General features: G+C 43.6%; 1 protein-coding gene across 24 annotated transcripts in view; it reads right to left on the reverse strand.

The window, feature by feature from the left end:
- Positions 1-16,187, reverse strand: part of LOC129854113 (MAP kinase-activating death domain protein-like) — a 76,221-nt gene that overhangs the window by 21,941 nt on the left and 38,093 nt on the right. For 4 of the 24 annotated variants that reach the window (XM_055920827.1, XM_055920814.1, XM_055920822.1 and 1 more), the window contains 17 exons: positions 15,077-15,236; positions 14,448-14,551; positions 13,873-14,093; positions 13,405-13,658; positions 13,018-13,157; positions 12,558-12,671; positions 11,402-11,440; positions 10,022-10,081; positions 8,056-8,170; positions 7,572-7,758; positions 7,304-7,454; positions 5,178-5,387; positions 3,603-3,659; positions 1,888-1,991; positions 1,479-1,562; positions 755-913; positions 387-519 (listed from right to left, as the gene is read on the reverse strand). In XM_055920827.1, the coding sequence (XP_055776802.1) occupies positions 387-519; positions 755-913; positions 1,479-1,562; positions 1,888-1,991; positions 3,603-3,659; positions 5,178-5,387; positions 7,304-7,454; positions 7,572-7,758; positions 8,056-8,170; positions 10,022-10,081; positions 11,402-11,440; positions 12,558-12,671; positions 13,018-13,157; positions 13,405-13,658; positions 13,873-14,093; positions 14,448-14,551; positions 15,077-15,236 (2,292 nt within the window). The remainder of the gene's footprint in view (positions 1-386; positions 520-754; positions 914-1,478; positions 1,563-1,887; positions 1,992-3,602; positions 3,660-5,177; positions 5,388-7,303; positions 7,455-7,571; positions 7,759-8,055; positions 8,171-10,021; positions 10,082-11,401; positions 11,441-12,557; positions 12,672-13,017; positions 13,158-13,404; positions 13,659-13,872; positions 14,094-14,447; positions 14,552-15,076; positions 15,237-16,187) is intronic. The other 20 variants (XM_055920816.1, XM_055920824.1, XM_055920834.1 and 17 more) reach the window with 17 other exon arrangements.

Here is a 16,187-nt window from a genome sequence, read left to right on the forward strand (position 1 = left end):
TTAATTGAAAAGTAGGTTGAGAATGCCAAGAGTATTTTGAGTAGGTGTGTCCAAACTTTTGACTGGTACTGTATATCTGTGTTTTGCCTTCTAGGAAGGATTCACTTTAAAAAGGTAGACTTCGCGAGATGACGTTACAACGAGCAGCACCGCAGATATGAGATGAGCACGATGCAAGACAGCAGACACGTTTAGCCTCGCGCTTCAACGCTCTTAGATGTGGAAATGTACCTAATATTTTGTTTACTTTGTACATGCAACATCTTGCTGAGTCTACATATTTACTGTAACTTTTTACCACAAAGTTGAACAGAGGGAGACTAAAGAAGACACGAGTAGATATTAAACCATAGCCTTTCTAAAACATCATCCATCTTGGAACATACCCAGCAGGCCATCACACAGGTAAATCCTCATGCTGATGTCCTCCAAGGGCTGGGCGGGAGGCCCCTTAGCCAGGACAGGCACAAGTTTTGCCTTCGCCTCCTTCACACCAGGCTTCATCTTTTGGGTCTTACCCTGGGCAAACACCACAAAACATAAATCATGGGGTAATTTCATCTTGCCAAAGATATTCAAAAATTGGAATCACCCCTCAATCCTGCATTTACAAGATTGACATCCAGAGGTAGACTTCATGTCCCACAGGGAATGCATTCGCACATCTAGAAAACACCCCAAAAACAGAACAATTGCACTAATATTAACTGGTGAATCAAGCAGTGTGATCAGCCAGGAAGTATTTTCCACTCACAAACACTGAGCTGGTGGCCGGGTTGGTCTCAATCTCGCTGTCGGACAGTGTTCCCCTGGAGAGGTTGAGGTGGGGGGCTTGCCTGCCACCCAAGCCCTCCCCAGCGGTGCTACTCAAGTCACTGTCAGCTCCCAGCGTCTCCCCTGAGCTGTTACTTATCTGGAAGTGTCAGGGGTCAAAGTGTTAGGAGACTAGTGAATATCAGGCATACAGATACACAGAGAAGTCACACTGAGTAAGGCTAAGGCTAAAAGACACACAGGATGTGTTCGACTAAGGCCAAAAGAGACAAGAGTTAGATCAGTACTCCTCAACCCTGCTCTTGGAGAGCTGCAGTACTACAGTTTTTTTTTGAGGATCACTGAGTTACACTAAGGCTAAGAAACACTGGGGATGAGGTAGATTAGTATGACACGTACAGTTTTGGTAAGAGCCATTGTGCCAGGCTGAGACAAAGCAAGACAAGAGATGAGTAGGACCAAAGTTAACAAAGACTAGAAATTATTCAAGCTTGGAATTTGGTAAGATTGGGAAGCAACCTGTTTGGGATAAGTGTTACTGGGGATGTATGGCTTGAGCTTGAGTGTAAACCTTGTAAGACTAGACTAAGGATAGAAATCACACTTTGGGAGTAAGCGGTCCTTGGGATGAGTCACACAGAGGTAAGGTTGAGAGGGGTTTAGGATTGGGGTGAGATTGCTTCTCTGTGTTGGCCATGCCCTACCACTGTGCTGGCCTCTGAGTCCTGGCTGGTGCTTCTGGTAAGGACTGGTGGTTCAGTGCTGGTCACAGAATCTGTGTCACTCTTCTGCAAAGCAAGACCGAGAAAAAGAGAGGTGAGCAGACAGACGCATAAAGAAACAGTGGAAATGAACTTCTTCTCAAGGGCCGTAGTGACTCCTGTTTTTTGTCATCTCCTAATACTAATTCACAAGTCCATGCCATCAAAATCCAAACACTCTCTACAACCCTGGTTGCCCAGGTCTATATCAGACTAAGATTAAAAGGCAAGAATGAGAATCAGCAGACATTGTGGCCCTCAAGCGCCAGAGTTGGGAGATAACCGACGTGAAAAATGTCAGATTCCACGTGCTTCGTTTAGTTACAAGAGCTGGCTTTGGAAAATAACAGACCTGGGATCCGGAGGTGATGCTGAGGCCACTGTCAGCACTGATCTGGGACTTCTTCTCCTCCGTGTCGGTCAGCTCAGGGTGCTGTTTCTTAGCCCCCTCCGCTCCTGCAGGATACATGTTGTTGTCAGCACGGGTGCCATGGGCACTTCCACACTGCCCCCTTACTGAGTGTCACATGATTGGCAACTGGCAGAGAGGTGGGGGGGATGGTGACCTAACTGCTATTGAAAGGCTCGCACACGTCGCACTGAATGTGGATTTAGCGTTCGTCTTCCGATCTGACTGACGACACTTTTCACACGATTCTCAAGGTACTCTCTGCCTGCAAACACTATTGGTGTCTGACCTCGAACACCATAACTTTGGGATTGACCGGAAAAACTGGCCCTAAAATAGGGACACTTCCATTCAGCCGGAGGATCTTGTCTTTCTTTTTTGTTGAGGAATTCAATTAACAAAAGTAACAACAGCTATGTTGTTTTTTTTAAATTCAGGAAGCATAAAAATAATAATAAATAAAATAAATAACAATAGCTCATGTTCAGTAGGCCAAAACAGAAGTAAATAGCCCAAAACAGAGAGATACTATCTCATTTGTTTTCGGTTGCAAAACCTTGGTACGTGTGCCCTAATGAACATGATCCAGTAGTCAGCTTTCAAAGGACCAAGCATGTGACTTTTTAGAGGCAAGTGGAGAGTGCAAAATCAGTAGGAATATTGATGGATGTAGATCAAACTGTAATTGACAAAGGCAGATACCAATATAAAAAGAGGTCAAAGTTGACATACAGACTCAGGCAGTTAGACATGCAGACAAACTGAGGGACATTCACAATAGGGGACCATTTTCTGCACAAGTTTGCTTTTAGACAAGCATTGAACAACAGCACTTTTGTTAATATATCAGTCAGTTGTTGCAGAAACACCTGGTTATGACTCACATAATGCACCTCTAGGAACATTTTACTACAACGAAACAAACGCTGGCCTGCAATCTGTACATTTTGAAGAGTCCAGGATATCAAACCTTTACATTGGAAGAAAGTACAGTCAATTATAATAGTTCAATGCAAATGTAACCATGACTTCTGTGATACATTTGGTCATGCAGCCAAGAAACCTGCAAGCAGTGTTTGTACTCTAACAAACTATTATGTATTCATTCATGGCTCAGCTATCTGATTTGGAGAAAAAAAGTACAATTTACCTTCTGGCCGTGAAGTGATTTTCCAGAAAAGGACATTTGCTAAATGAAATGCCACAACTGTCTTAACCTTGACAGAACCTCAAGAGCCCAGGAAAAACAGGGAACGATTGGGTATGTGTCAGACAGACTACGTTTCCAATGACTATTTCACAACTCAGGGAATAAGAATGGAACGAGTTGTTGGCAAACATATGACAGAGTATCTCTACGGAGAGTAAGAGACTCACTAAGTTATGACTCCTGATTTGAGATATGCAGGCGTAACTCCGTTATTCCACTGATACCCCAAAATGTACAAACCGTTACGAACACACCTCAAATCAAGATTATAGACCTAGTCCTAGAATCATTATCCATGTCAACATGATCACTTATATTAACTATTTAAATCATTTGTGACTAATAAACATAAGTAGGTTGGGGAAAGGTGGAGAGAAGGGCGTGGAAATGTTAAGAGCTGGCAGTTATGCAATACCCCAGTCTTTTTTGTGTGTGAAAAATATCTTACTCTGTTGTTTTTCCATAGCTTTTTGCTTATCCTTTTCATGGTGCCTGCTCCACAATTCTACCCAAGATGCATTGCAAGCAAGGAGAGAAAGACAGAGAGAGTGTCAGAGAGCTGGTTGAGTAGGCAGGTATGGAGGATGAGCATTAGATAAACCATAACATAAAACAAAATTAGGCATTCAAAAAAATCTGTTATTTTAACAATTGAGGATGTTTTGTAATGTCTGAGAGTAGTCACATTTCAGCTTGGCAATATGGAACACTGTGACATAATTATATGTATGCAAAGTTTGATCCATTGCCAGTTACTGCTACTGAGGTGTAACATTACAACACACCCAACACTCCTGGACCATGGTCCTGGAGAACCACACAAGGCGGAATACTGGGGTTCCTTTCAAATGTTCTGTGACCGAGGTGCTAACTTATTGGCTAGCAGTGTGTGGCTCTCCAGAACCAGGGTGACTGAGGCAGCAGGGCTTTGTGAAGGGCATGGAATGGGGGTGGAGTGGCCAGCCAGCTAGCCAGCAGGTTGAATGGAGCTGTTGCAGAAGCAGGGGTGCAAGTCTCAAAAAGACATTCCGTAGAATTGAAGCTGCATCTTCCCAAAGAGAAAAAAGGGGGCTGGTGAAGTGAGCTTAGGTTGGGAGATTGAGGGAGTTGGGTGAATCTGTCCCCTGTATACAGACCCAAAGTAACATTTGAGATAGTAGAACGGTGGTCGAAAGGAGACGCAATGCATCGCTCCTTTTCCACGATGTTCAGTGTTAATTAGCCCTATCCCTCAGCTAAACTCCAACCGTGGCTTGCTAACGGTGAGCATGGCATTTGTCTCTTCCTTGGGCCTGTTTACTGGGGAGTGACGCTCCACCCTCCATGCTAGAGCTGAGAGAGCAGCTACTTGTACAGCGCGCTTTAAAGGAAACCTGCAGTAAAGGCAGAGACAGGTCTTCAGACTCCTTAGCACGGTACTGCAGATTTGGAGTTTCGAGAAGACAACGGAAAACGAAGACATGCAGTCAAGGTGCTAGAAGGCAAACAAAGGAGGGCTCCGCGAGAGGAGGCGGCAAACTGGGGCACTCAACATTCAGAGAAGGGTGGGTGGGGAGGGACACAACACATCCAGGCCGTGGGTGGTGGGCTCAATGCAAATATTTCACACACGCCTACACCGCTCAAGGCTGTTCCAATCTCGCACACATAGCAACATATTATCCAAGGCCAGATCTGGAATTCAAATGTGGTTATTTGTCAAATTTAATTAAAGTTGCATGATGTGCAAATATGCAACCTGTGTCCAAATATTATGGCAAACCAGCATATTGTATTTACGTTCTAAATATATTTCAGAGTTTTACAGCTTTAAATGCTGACCATTGGGCGCACATCACTGGTGTGGGTCAAAGTGAATGGAATATCATAAGGGGCTCTTTTTTATGGAAGGGAAAGCACGCCCCTTGTTGCCTGGTTGGAGAGAGGTGGGTCAAGGGGTAGGGCAGGGTTTAGACTGGTGAGCAGGGGGGGGCAAGGGGTGCTCTCAGAGTGCATGCAAGGGGGGATGGGGTGGGGTACACACCAATGGAGGCAATAAAATTCTCCTCGTTCAGACTCCGGGTGTCAAAGTGGCGGGTGCCTTTGCCCCCCGAGGTGGGGTGCGGCAGTTGGAGACGGGGAACCAGGAGGAGCCCCGGGGGCTTGGTGCCCTCCATGCGGGGAGATGGGCTCCCTTTGCTGCCCGGGCTGCTTGCAGCGTCACTGGGGCTCCGCTTGCGCTTCTCTGGGTCTACTGGGGCCACCAAGAAGGAAAAAGGGAGAAGAATAGGGAAGAAAGGGAAGAGATAGTAACGAGAGAAGAAACAGTGTAGAGTTGCAGTGGGAGGTTTGAAGGTTAGAATAGACAGTTGTTTGTAGGGGTGTGAACATTTAAACGCTAAAATGAAATTGGGCTCCTTAACATTTAGAATAATCCCAAACCGAAAAAACATGTTTTGTTGTCCCCCCCCCCCACATAATTAAAATAGCAGTGCAGTGATCACAAAACATATTTATATATTATTAATATGTTATAGCCTAACTAGAAAAGTTGTGTAATTTAATTTAAATATAACTTTAGCCTACTTTGGTGAATTTGCGAGGCATGCAAGACAGACTACCAAGACATATAGATGGGTTAGCTGACACGGAAACGATGCGCATACGTCCGTGAGTTGTGATTGAGGTTGGCCAGATAGCTACCAGCACTGACAAGAAACTGCCATTGTAAGTAACTCATTGTAAGTAACTAACTTCAGCTAGTTTCATCTTGTTCTTGTTTTGAGGTATTTTGACATATTTCATGTCAATGCAAATATGGCAAAAATTCACTAGCTTAGCTAATCGTCAACTGTAAAGATGTATTTGAGAGACAACAAGTGCTCATTATGCAAATGTATTTATGTTTTCAATAAACATTGGAGACTAAATATAGTTTACATGTCAACAATCTAAGCCAACTCAGTCTGTTTTGCCCATAGTTGCTAAACAACCAACCCGTCTATGCACACAATTTTTGCTGCCGGCCCCCTCGCTCTTCCTCACGCTGGCTCGCCTGTAACTATTTGGACTAATGATTACACACACCCTTGCTCTTTCTCTTCGTTAGTGATACGAGTGTGTTCAGTCTTCGGTCTGTTGCGTGTAGAATATCCTAGCTTATTAATTGATGATAGGCCCCGCTTTACTGAAGTTGCGAGACATTGTAAGCCAAGAAATACAGCTTTTGATTGCCGATACATAGTCAGAACCGTGCACTAGACCTATCTGCCTGGTGACCGACCTGCCTATACTGTGCCCCTGCCCTCTCTCTCCATCCCTTGCTAGCTATCTATGAAAGATGCGAGTGTTTGTATTCTTTGAAGTACGGCAACTAATCAGTTTCTTCCGTTCCAAAAATACTGAATCTTAGGAATCGAATCTTAACACTAAGAAATGTGAGTCGACACGCAAGGAGTCGAGGAATCAATTATTTTGGAGTCGACTCTCCACCACTACGTCATCGTCGTTAACAGTTGGGAAAAAAGCAGAGAAAGGCAAGTAACAGCAGCGAAGTCCTGTATTGCAATACTTTAAGAAGTTAGATGAGGAAGGAAATGTAAACTTTGCAAAGTGGAATTGAGGTACAGTAATGATAGAAGAGGTGCAATGCTTAACCATCTGAAAGGGACGCACTGAGACCCAACCCATTGCTGGCAGCAGCGAAGCTGCACTGTGAATTTGAGTGGAATTTTATTCAACGTTATCGTTTGTCATATCCCTAGTTGTTTTGTCTTCTGCTCTTATGACCCAAATTTGCTCGGTGAATGCTTAAACAAACTGCAAAAGTCACCTAAAAATGAAGCATGCGTTGGCGGTACTGACTCAGAGAGATTAAACCAGAACTCACTGCTGTAAAAACATATTGCTTACTTTTCAAATGAGTTGCTAGAAGAAATTCTCCAGATTGCACTCCATTTCCTATCCAATACTTACGTTGCCTTTAAATAAGTGGAGTATATGAAACGCTGATAAGCACTTTCAAACAAGAATCAAGCATCAGTACCTTTCATTTTTTCAGAGGAAATAGTTAAGTCATAGTTTTGGGAGGGGGAATGACATGCTGATTGAATGTGTCCGTTGAGAGAAAATGTTGACACTTTCATTCGCGTATAGGTTTCTGAACGTTACCTTTGGTTTGGTAGTGGGTGCGTGCTATTTCCAGCAAAACGAAGACGCTGGCCATGCCTCCAAGCCCGGCATTGGTGTACGAGTGTTCCAGACTAGAAACGGTGCACTTCAGTATGTCTAACATGCCCTTGTACACCTTCCTGCTAATCTCCTGAAGAGTAGAACACACACAGAGTTTAATTGTAAGGTGTTATTTCATTAAAATGTTCTTTCTCCCCCTCTCTTGCCCCATTCCTTTCTCCGCACCTGGGTGGGTGGAGCCACTCACCACATCACGGATAACCTCCTGCCTGACATCCTCCTCTGACTGGACGGCCCGGTTCAGCTTGCTCAGCACGAAGACACGTAGCTGCTCGTTCTCCAGCAGGCGGCGCACCTTCTTCATGTTGAGCCAGCCCACGCCTTGGCCCTCCAACACGCTCTGCACCACCTCCTTCAGGAACTGCTGGTTCTCACTGGGACGGACACAGCTCTGGTTCAGTCACTCCGATCACACTCCCCTTTTTTGTATGTCACCTTTGGCTCTTAAGTTAGACAACCCTTCTCCTAAAGGGGATTGATATATTACCTATCCAGGTCTGTAATTTGACATTATATTGAAAGTTTATGACAACCAGCTTTTGTTTTTGATGGCCAACATTATACCATGAAGACATTATGCCATGAAGGTGGTAAACTATCTTAAATAAATGTCAGTCAGCGTTAGTCAGTCAGCAATGTCCTGATAATACAGTCTCATAGGGGTCTGTTACCTGGTGTTGTTGGCACGACCCTGGGGAGAGGGGGACTCTCTCTTGACCGTGGGACTGTGCTTAATGACCGACGACTTCTGGTCAACGAGGGCCCTGGGGGGACCGCGGGCGCCTCCTGCAGGAGCCATATAGAACAGTGAGGTCTGTCATAAATACCATGGAAAGCACAAAACCATAACAAACGACAAGTCAGAGACATACAAACAGAAATACTAGCTGAATTGATACAGGATGAGCTTATACACTTCACTGCAAAGCCCCCAAATCACACTACGATGTACTAATTAGATAACCACATCAAAGACTAATAGACAAAGAAGATGGGACCCATCCTGCATATATGAAAGGACACACACACATTTTCAGGGGCAGGGACACTAGCTAATGACTAGCTGAGCTACAGGTTTCATATTCAGACACTAAAAGATGAGGGACAGATCAAAAGGGAGATCAGTCAGAAGGAGTCAAAATGGCACTGTGTTTGGGCATCACACATTAGCAGATGTCAGATTGGAGCGGAATCTGCATGGCAACAAGACAGACAAGTTGTGTCATGCAGAAAAAGAACGAAAAATAAAGATGGGTCAACAATCACACACACGGCTAACGGGAAGATACATATGGTAGTGTTCATACTGTTAGTCACCTTGTACAGTTAGACACACACTCACATGAACGCAGAGTGCCATGTTATACAAAAGTATGGTGGATCACTTGCAGAGACTGGGCCTGTGAACAATATCATTATCAAACTGATTATAATATTGTTGCGCCTACATAGCTTACCCACTGGGCAGACCTCAGTTCAACGTCTTTTTTGGTTTACATTTGGTTGAGTTGTCACATTTTGATTCCCTTACGTTGATGACTTTTTGCAAATCCAATCAGTTTTCCACGTTGGAACTTGGAAACAATGTCGAGTCAACCACCACACTGAACATTTAGGCTAAAGGTAATGCCTTGAAAGTGAGGATACAAATAAAAAAACACCCACCAAAAATGTATTGGTTCCTTGTCATAAACAGACATCATCTGTTACCGGTATACCCGATTTTGTCATGGCATTACGTATGCATTATTGTAGGCTCTATGACCGCATGTTACCAAAGACCTCACCTGACAATGATGCCATTTTGCCCCACATTTTCCGAAGTATCGTCCATAAGTTGTACAACATGCATCACAGCACTTCAAATAATTCCATTCCATTTGATCATTGTGGTACTGGTACAGATGCTCATTAACCACAAAGCCAACTAAGTGTCCAATGACAACTCCAATCAAAACCGGTGACTATGAGTTTAGGAAGTAAGACAGAACAGCACTCTTGGTGCTGCGAAATTGCACTGCTTAATTCAATTATAAATTAAACAGTGATTAAAACTAACTCACAGCATTGGAAGAATGATGTCATGCCTTACCTACAGGGTGGCAGTTTTGATTGGCTATGGCCTGCCTCCACTGGCAAGGTGATGGGAGGTCTAGGTGTGTATGTGTGAGACCAAAGAGGTGGCCAAACATGCAAATATAGCTTCTTGCTTGGCTTGGAGAATAATGGGAAAGCTGATGTTAACCAACTCGAATCAACATCTTGTCAGGTCCCATACAATACTGTGGAATGCAGACTTAGAATGGCACAAAAAAAAAAGAATGGCATCATCTTCGCAATTGTTAATATAGGATGCACAGCTTCTAACAAGCTAAGATTGTATTAGTTTGGGTTTGGCCCTTACAAAGACGTGTAGATGGGTGGAGTGACTCTGCAAACTTTAGTGATTGGGGCAACAGTCACTGTGGATGGTGAAAGACAACAGAACAGACTCGATGTATGGCGATGAATGATGTCTCGATGGTGCATGTCAGGTGACAGAGGATTGAGGGGGTGAGCGAGGAGGATGCTGGGAGACGTAGTTGACCGACTAGGAGAAGCATGCAGCCCACACAGTTTTTAAAGGGCGGAACCCACCTTCTCCGCTCGCCGGGCCGGCCTCTGTAATTATCTCCATTAGAGAATTTAGTCCAAATACTGGACACAAAACCCAGAATTAGTGCAGAGAAGTGGAAAGAGGGACAGAGAGGGACACCGGACCAGACCGAACCAGTCTGAACATCAACCCACAACACACATGCACCGCAACACACTGACAGAGTGCACAAAGAAAGCAGAAAAGACCGAGGGAGAAAAAGAAAGTGCGAGGGAGACAGATCAAGGAAGGGGGCAGCACATTTTTAACAACAAAAAAAAAGTGTGACTTAACCTAAAAAGGTTATAGCCATTAAATGTCATGACCAATCAGATTTAGGTTACTTTTGTTAGGATCCCGACATATTTAGGGTTGGGAGAAAGCATTTGCCAATTTTAAGTGTCTATGTCCAGAAGAGCACGAGTTTATGGGCCCTCTGACCATAGAGAACTCAGACGGAGAACACACAAGAATGATGGAGAGCCACTGAACAGGCGAGCAAGAAAGGCAACAGACTGCAAAGAGATCATGTCAGTTTAATTTAAATTCCAGTCCACTTGGGTAATCAATTGTACTTCAAATCAATGAAATGAAAATTCCTCATCGAAAGCGATGGGTAATTTGCCATTCAGGAACTGAATTCATCTTCAAATATTGAGTGGACTTGAAATCAGACTTGACCCCAACCCTGCTGGGAAACCAAGAGGAAAAACACCAAATTCCAGTGAAAATGACACATAAAGGGGATAATATGTATGCAAATTAAGAGATCTGTCGTCTATAAATGTGTGCATCGTCGCGCATCAGACTCCCACCAAACAGAGAGGAATAACAAGGAAACAGAGGGAAGGATATGGATATACATGAATGGAAATACAGGTATATCTCCTAGTATGCAACCTGAGTAATATGGACTCAGCTAGGTAGGATCGAATAAGGGTCAAAGACGGAGCTAGTTATAGGGCAAAACGAACTACCACACCAGACAATAACATACCCGGACTGGCTGGGCCCGGGCTACTAGTCGGGCTGTCATCTGAACAGTCAATTCAAAACAAAATCACCATCAAAGGAAAAAAGAAACAAAGGTTGGTTTGCTATGGCAGCTGTCACACACAGTGTGGGGGTATTGAGTTTAACACATGCATTTCTTATTTTCTCTCACAAATGTTCTCATAACAAAAATCAGGCAACCATGTGGGATTGGGAACATAGAAAACGGGGTACTTGAGAGAAAATTCTAACTTTTGTCAGGTCCTCAATATCCACCTAATGCCATTCATCAACATGGCAGTCCAGAGGGGGACAACTACAAATTTAGAATGAAAGTCTATTCATTCTAAAAATACAAATATATAATAAAAATAAAGATTTCTACAAACCTTCCTCAATTTCGTCCTCTACGTCAAAATTAAAATATTCTATATTTTTGTAAAATAAAAATTAAACAATTAGAGGGGAAAAGGCAAAAGGAAAGAAGGTAAAAATCTACAATATAAAGTTGCATAAATGCTATACTGTGTAGCTTAAACTGGCTTGCCAGACATTTCAGCATGAGCACTGAATGCTTACTTGACATACTGTCAATACTACTCCTGGCTACTCTACTTAGTGCAAACAAAGCAGCAGCTTCTGAAGAAGAAATGAAAGAAGTTCAACATGTCAGTCAGTTACACATTATGGTCATCTAATCTCCTTCCTTCTCCACACCATTGAAAGTAGGACAAAACGTCAAGAGAAAATCTTACTTTTAAAATAAAATATTCTGTTAACTCATACCCAAATAATGTTGTTAACTCCTCCCATACTTGTATTTGTGACAAAAGCATAAAACTTCGTTTTTCAAAATTGCTTGCCATTTCCTCATAGAATATGACCTCATGTTGGCTCATTGGCTGAGCTGGCCAATCAGCAGTTTTAAATGACTGGTATACGCTAACACCACTCTGTTGTTGGGGTATGCCCACATAATTCAAACACAGAAAAGCTACTTTTGAACATACTTAAATACAAAATTGGAATTAAAACTATTTCCTCATTAATTATAGGTCATATTTCAAAGAATTCTGGAAACACTGGACAGTTACTTTAAATGATTAAGATGACTTCAAATGGGAATAGCTTATGCTCAATGTGTCTTGTCATGATACGGTGTATACAGTATTGTAGAAATGTGCACTCTGGTGATATTTGCACTCCAAATATTATCCTTTTTAATGCCCATGACAAAACGAAAACATTTATACTTTGTAACCACTGCAAGAGCTGTATGACAATCCTTTGAACTTTGAAAGGGCATTGTTTTAATAGACAGCCTGCCTCTACTGCCTTCAACTGACAAACCTGACCGCAATCTGCTGTAGGGCACAAAAATTGTACAGAAAACAGATAGGAGGGGAATACAGCCACAGAGAGTGAAATTGAGAAGGAGATGAGATGGATAAAAGGTCAAAGAAATAAAAAAGAAATAAAAAATGAAGGATGAGTGAACATGAAAGGTGGACAAAACAGGGAAAAGGGCTCCATTTAGTACCGTACCTTTGAGATTGGGAAAGGGCCCAGCCCCAGCGGCCTTCTCCCTCAGCCCCCCCTTATTGGGTACAGACAGGTTGGAGAGGCTGAAGCTGGTGCCGTGGTTCTTGTACAGATTACCTGCAGTGATGGAGAGAGAGTCGCCGATGACCGATGAAGTCTCGCAAAGAAACCAACATTTGAACATGTCTCACCATCCTATAGTATACCCATGATGATTTGCAGCCTAACATCAAGTTCCATTTCAATCCCTACCTAGCAAATATTGTCAATTTCTGGTTGTAAACTGTACATTTCTGGTTGTCTTCCTGGTTGAGAAGCCCAGCAACCAGTATTACCCGCCGAGTAACCCGTACACATTCCCCCTTCAGTGTTTTGGAGGACAAAGTGTATCTGTCACCGATCCAGCCTTTTCAGGTCTGTGATTATCATACAACTGAAATAGGCCCTGGTTGAGGAAACTCACTAGCAAAGGACATGAGGCCCCCAAAGCCATCGCTGCTGTTGTTGGAGATGGTGGAATTTGGAGAACTGTTGCGGGAGTCGCCCTCTCCGTCCGACTCGCCGGGCAGCTTTAGACTGCTGGGCCTCAGGGGGCGTTGGGCTCTGTGGAGCAGAACATGTGTTAGAGGTCCGGAGGGAGTGTCACGTTTTGTTAGCGTAGTTTTTTCGACTGCTACACCAGAGGCATATCATAGATTCAGAAATCAGAAGCTGAGAGACTTAATTAGGTGTGTATGTTTAAGAGATGTATACATCCCTGTTTTTTTTTTAAACTATGGTTTTCAGAATGTGTGGCTTATGATGCTTGTTTGTGTGTACAGTGTTATGGCGTAGGTGTGTTGTAACATACTTGTTGCCGTTGAGGTTCTGGTTGAACCGCGGCGTGTACGTCTCCTCTTGGTCTTCTGCCTCAGGGTCCTCCTCAGCAGGGAAGCCATACTGAGGCTCAAAGTAGGGGTTGTCGTACTCTCCCTTCTTATTGGCTGGTCCCACCGGGGCGGCGTCTGGAGGAGGTCTGGAGAAGGGCGGAGCGCCCAATCCCGGGACAGGGTTCTGTAGAGCTACACTGGCCAACGCCTCCATTTCCACTGGTTCTGCCTGCTCCTGGACACAATGAACATCAAATGGTTACTAATGGTTGATACTAAATACACTTTAGATTGCCACTTTATAAGGAAGGAAAAAAACTCAAGCAAAGATATAAGTATTGCCATTGTGTTCTCACAGTTAACCGTTATGAACAAATTCAAACGTCAGTTGCTAAAAACAGTGTTAACTGCATCATTTTATACTGGTGTAAATTGAGCGGTTCACTGACATTGTTGACTCCCTGAATGATTGTGCTGGGGCTGGAGCTGGCGGTTGTGCTGGAGCTCGAGCGGAGTGCTTGTCCATCAGGAGGGTCAGGAGCTCCATCGCCCCCCTCGGGCAGTGCCTTCTCTTGAGGGAGGGGACCCTCTCCTCCCTTGAACTCCTGGAAGTCCTGGAACTCCACTTCGCTGGCATCTCCCAGTGCAGCGTGGGTAGGGGGATCCAGGTCTACGACACCAGAAGACAGATATTAGTTGCTATTGATGGCCAAAGGGTCACAAAACAAAATGTTTAGCTAGTGGCTATCTGAAAGGAATTGGTTATTTTAGGTTGCCATTTTTCAAGATGAAAACAACTCAGTTATTATAATAAGGGGGAATTGAGAGTTTTTTTTTTGTCATAACAGTAAGTATGTGTAAGCTGGGTGGTTCTTGGGCTGCAATTACACAGGCAACTCAATTCTGAGCTATTGTTCATGAATTTCACTGATTCAGATCAGCTCTTCTGCCAATAATTAGGCAAAAGATTAGAATTTGGTTTCCTGTGTAAATGCAGCCTTGGTGAAATAGCACAGATACTTACTTGGCATGTCCCCTTGGATGTCACATTTGATCATTTCGTTCACCAAGTCTCCAAGTGACGAGTAGGAAGAGCTGGAGTCATCGTAGCCAGCCTCGCTGTCGCTGCCACAGAGACAAAACAGAGTGGCATTACCCTGGACGCCATCTTGGTGACACCGTACACGTCTACAGAAGGCTAACCAGAAAACGCTAACTAAACCTTTATCTCAGACTCAAATGAACCTCAATTGATATGATACATCATTTCTAGCAAGACTAGCAAGCTAACTATTGAGCTAACTAGAAAATCTACTAGTTAATGTTTAGAGTTCGCCATCTAGTGGCAAATGTGTTCAACATTCTATAGCCTACCATGCTGCTGCTTCTGCAATGTCTCCGCCGGCCACACTTGCACACACACACAGAGAACTCACAGATCAGACACTGGAAAGGACCTCCCTTCAGATCTAGTTTTTATATGCTAAATGGCTCACTAACAGGTTTTCCACATAGCAAAATTGCTTTTAGACCTTTGGCAGTACCTGGCACTGAAAAAAATCTTTCATTTAACATTTTGTCAATTATGTTATCACAGTAGTATCAAAGAATCGTTATGCCTTCCAACCGTGGAGGCGTCAGTGTTTTTTTTACCTGTCGTCTGTGGGGTCCGAGTCGTTAGCCTCATCCTCTAGGGGTCCGCTCATGGCCTCGGCCAGCTGGGAGCTGCCGTCGTACACGCGGTAGAACACTGGCTGCAGCTGGTGGGCGTACCACTTGCCCTTGTCTCCGATCAAAGATGGGTCATACACGTCTGCAGAACACAGAGGTACCGCTCAGAAACCTTACGAAACCTTCAAACTGCCTGTATTGCTCAGAGAAATATACACTGAGTGCACAAAACATTAGGAACACCTGCTCTTTCCATGACAGCCTGACCAGTTGAATCCAGGTGAAAGCTATGATCCCTTATAGATGTCACTTGTTAAATCCACTTCAAATCAGAGTAGATGAAGTGGAGGAGATAGGTTAAACAAAGGATTTTTAAGCCTTGAGACATGGATTTTGTTTGTGTGACATTCAGAAAGTGAATCGACAAGACAAAATATTGAAGTTCCTTTGAACGGGGCATGATAGTAGGTGGCACGCACACCGGTTTGTGTCAACAACTGCAAAGCTGCTGGGTTTTTGATGCTCAATAGTTTCCTGTGTGTACCAAGAATGGTCCACCACCCAACAACTGTGGGAAGAATTCGAGTCAACATGGGCCAGCATCCCTGTGGAACGCTTGAACACCTTGTAGAGTCCATGCCCCGACAAATTGAGGTTGTTCCCATTTGACCTAAAGAAAGTGCAATAATTGATAGCATAATTTACTTTTTACTTAACCCTTTACACACGTGGAAATTGGCCTATATAGATAGGGCTAAATTGAAATGTTTCTTACGGAAGAAATATGAAACACATATACATAACAATTGAACAGTTTGGAGATAATTGGAAAAGTATTAGACCAAAGGTGAGCGCACAACAGTTCACCTGACAAGACTGAATCCAAACATTACACTGTTGATTTCATGTGCATTTTACATTTACTGTACTTTTGCCGCATTTGTAAAAACTCTGGATACATCCAGTAACATGATAAAACTGTTCCTGGAAAATGTGGGGTAGGTACAACAAAAGACAAACATTTAGAAGGGTTTGAGTGAGAGAACTAAGTGGCCACACACCTTTCTAAAGTTTGCACAGTTCCTAAGCAATT

The sequence above is a fragment of the Salvelinus fontinalis genome, chromosome 4 (genome assembly GCF_029448725.1).
Source record: "Salvelinus fontinalis isolate EN_2023a chromosome 4, ASM2944872v1, whole genome shotgun sequence".
In the NCBI taxonomy this organism is placed as follows: Eukaryota; Metazoa; Chordata; class Actinopteri; order Salmoniformes; family Salmonidae; genus Salvelinus; species Salvelinus fontinalis.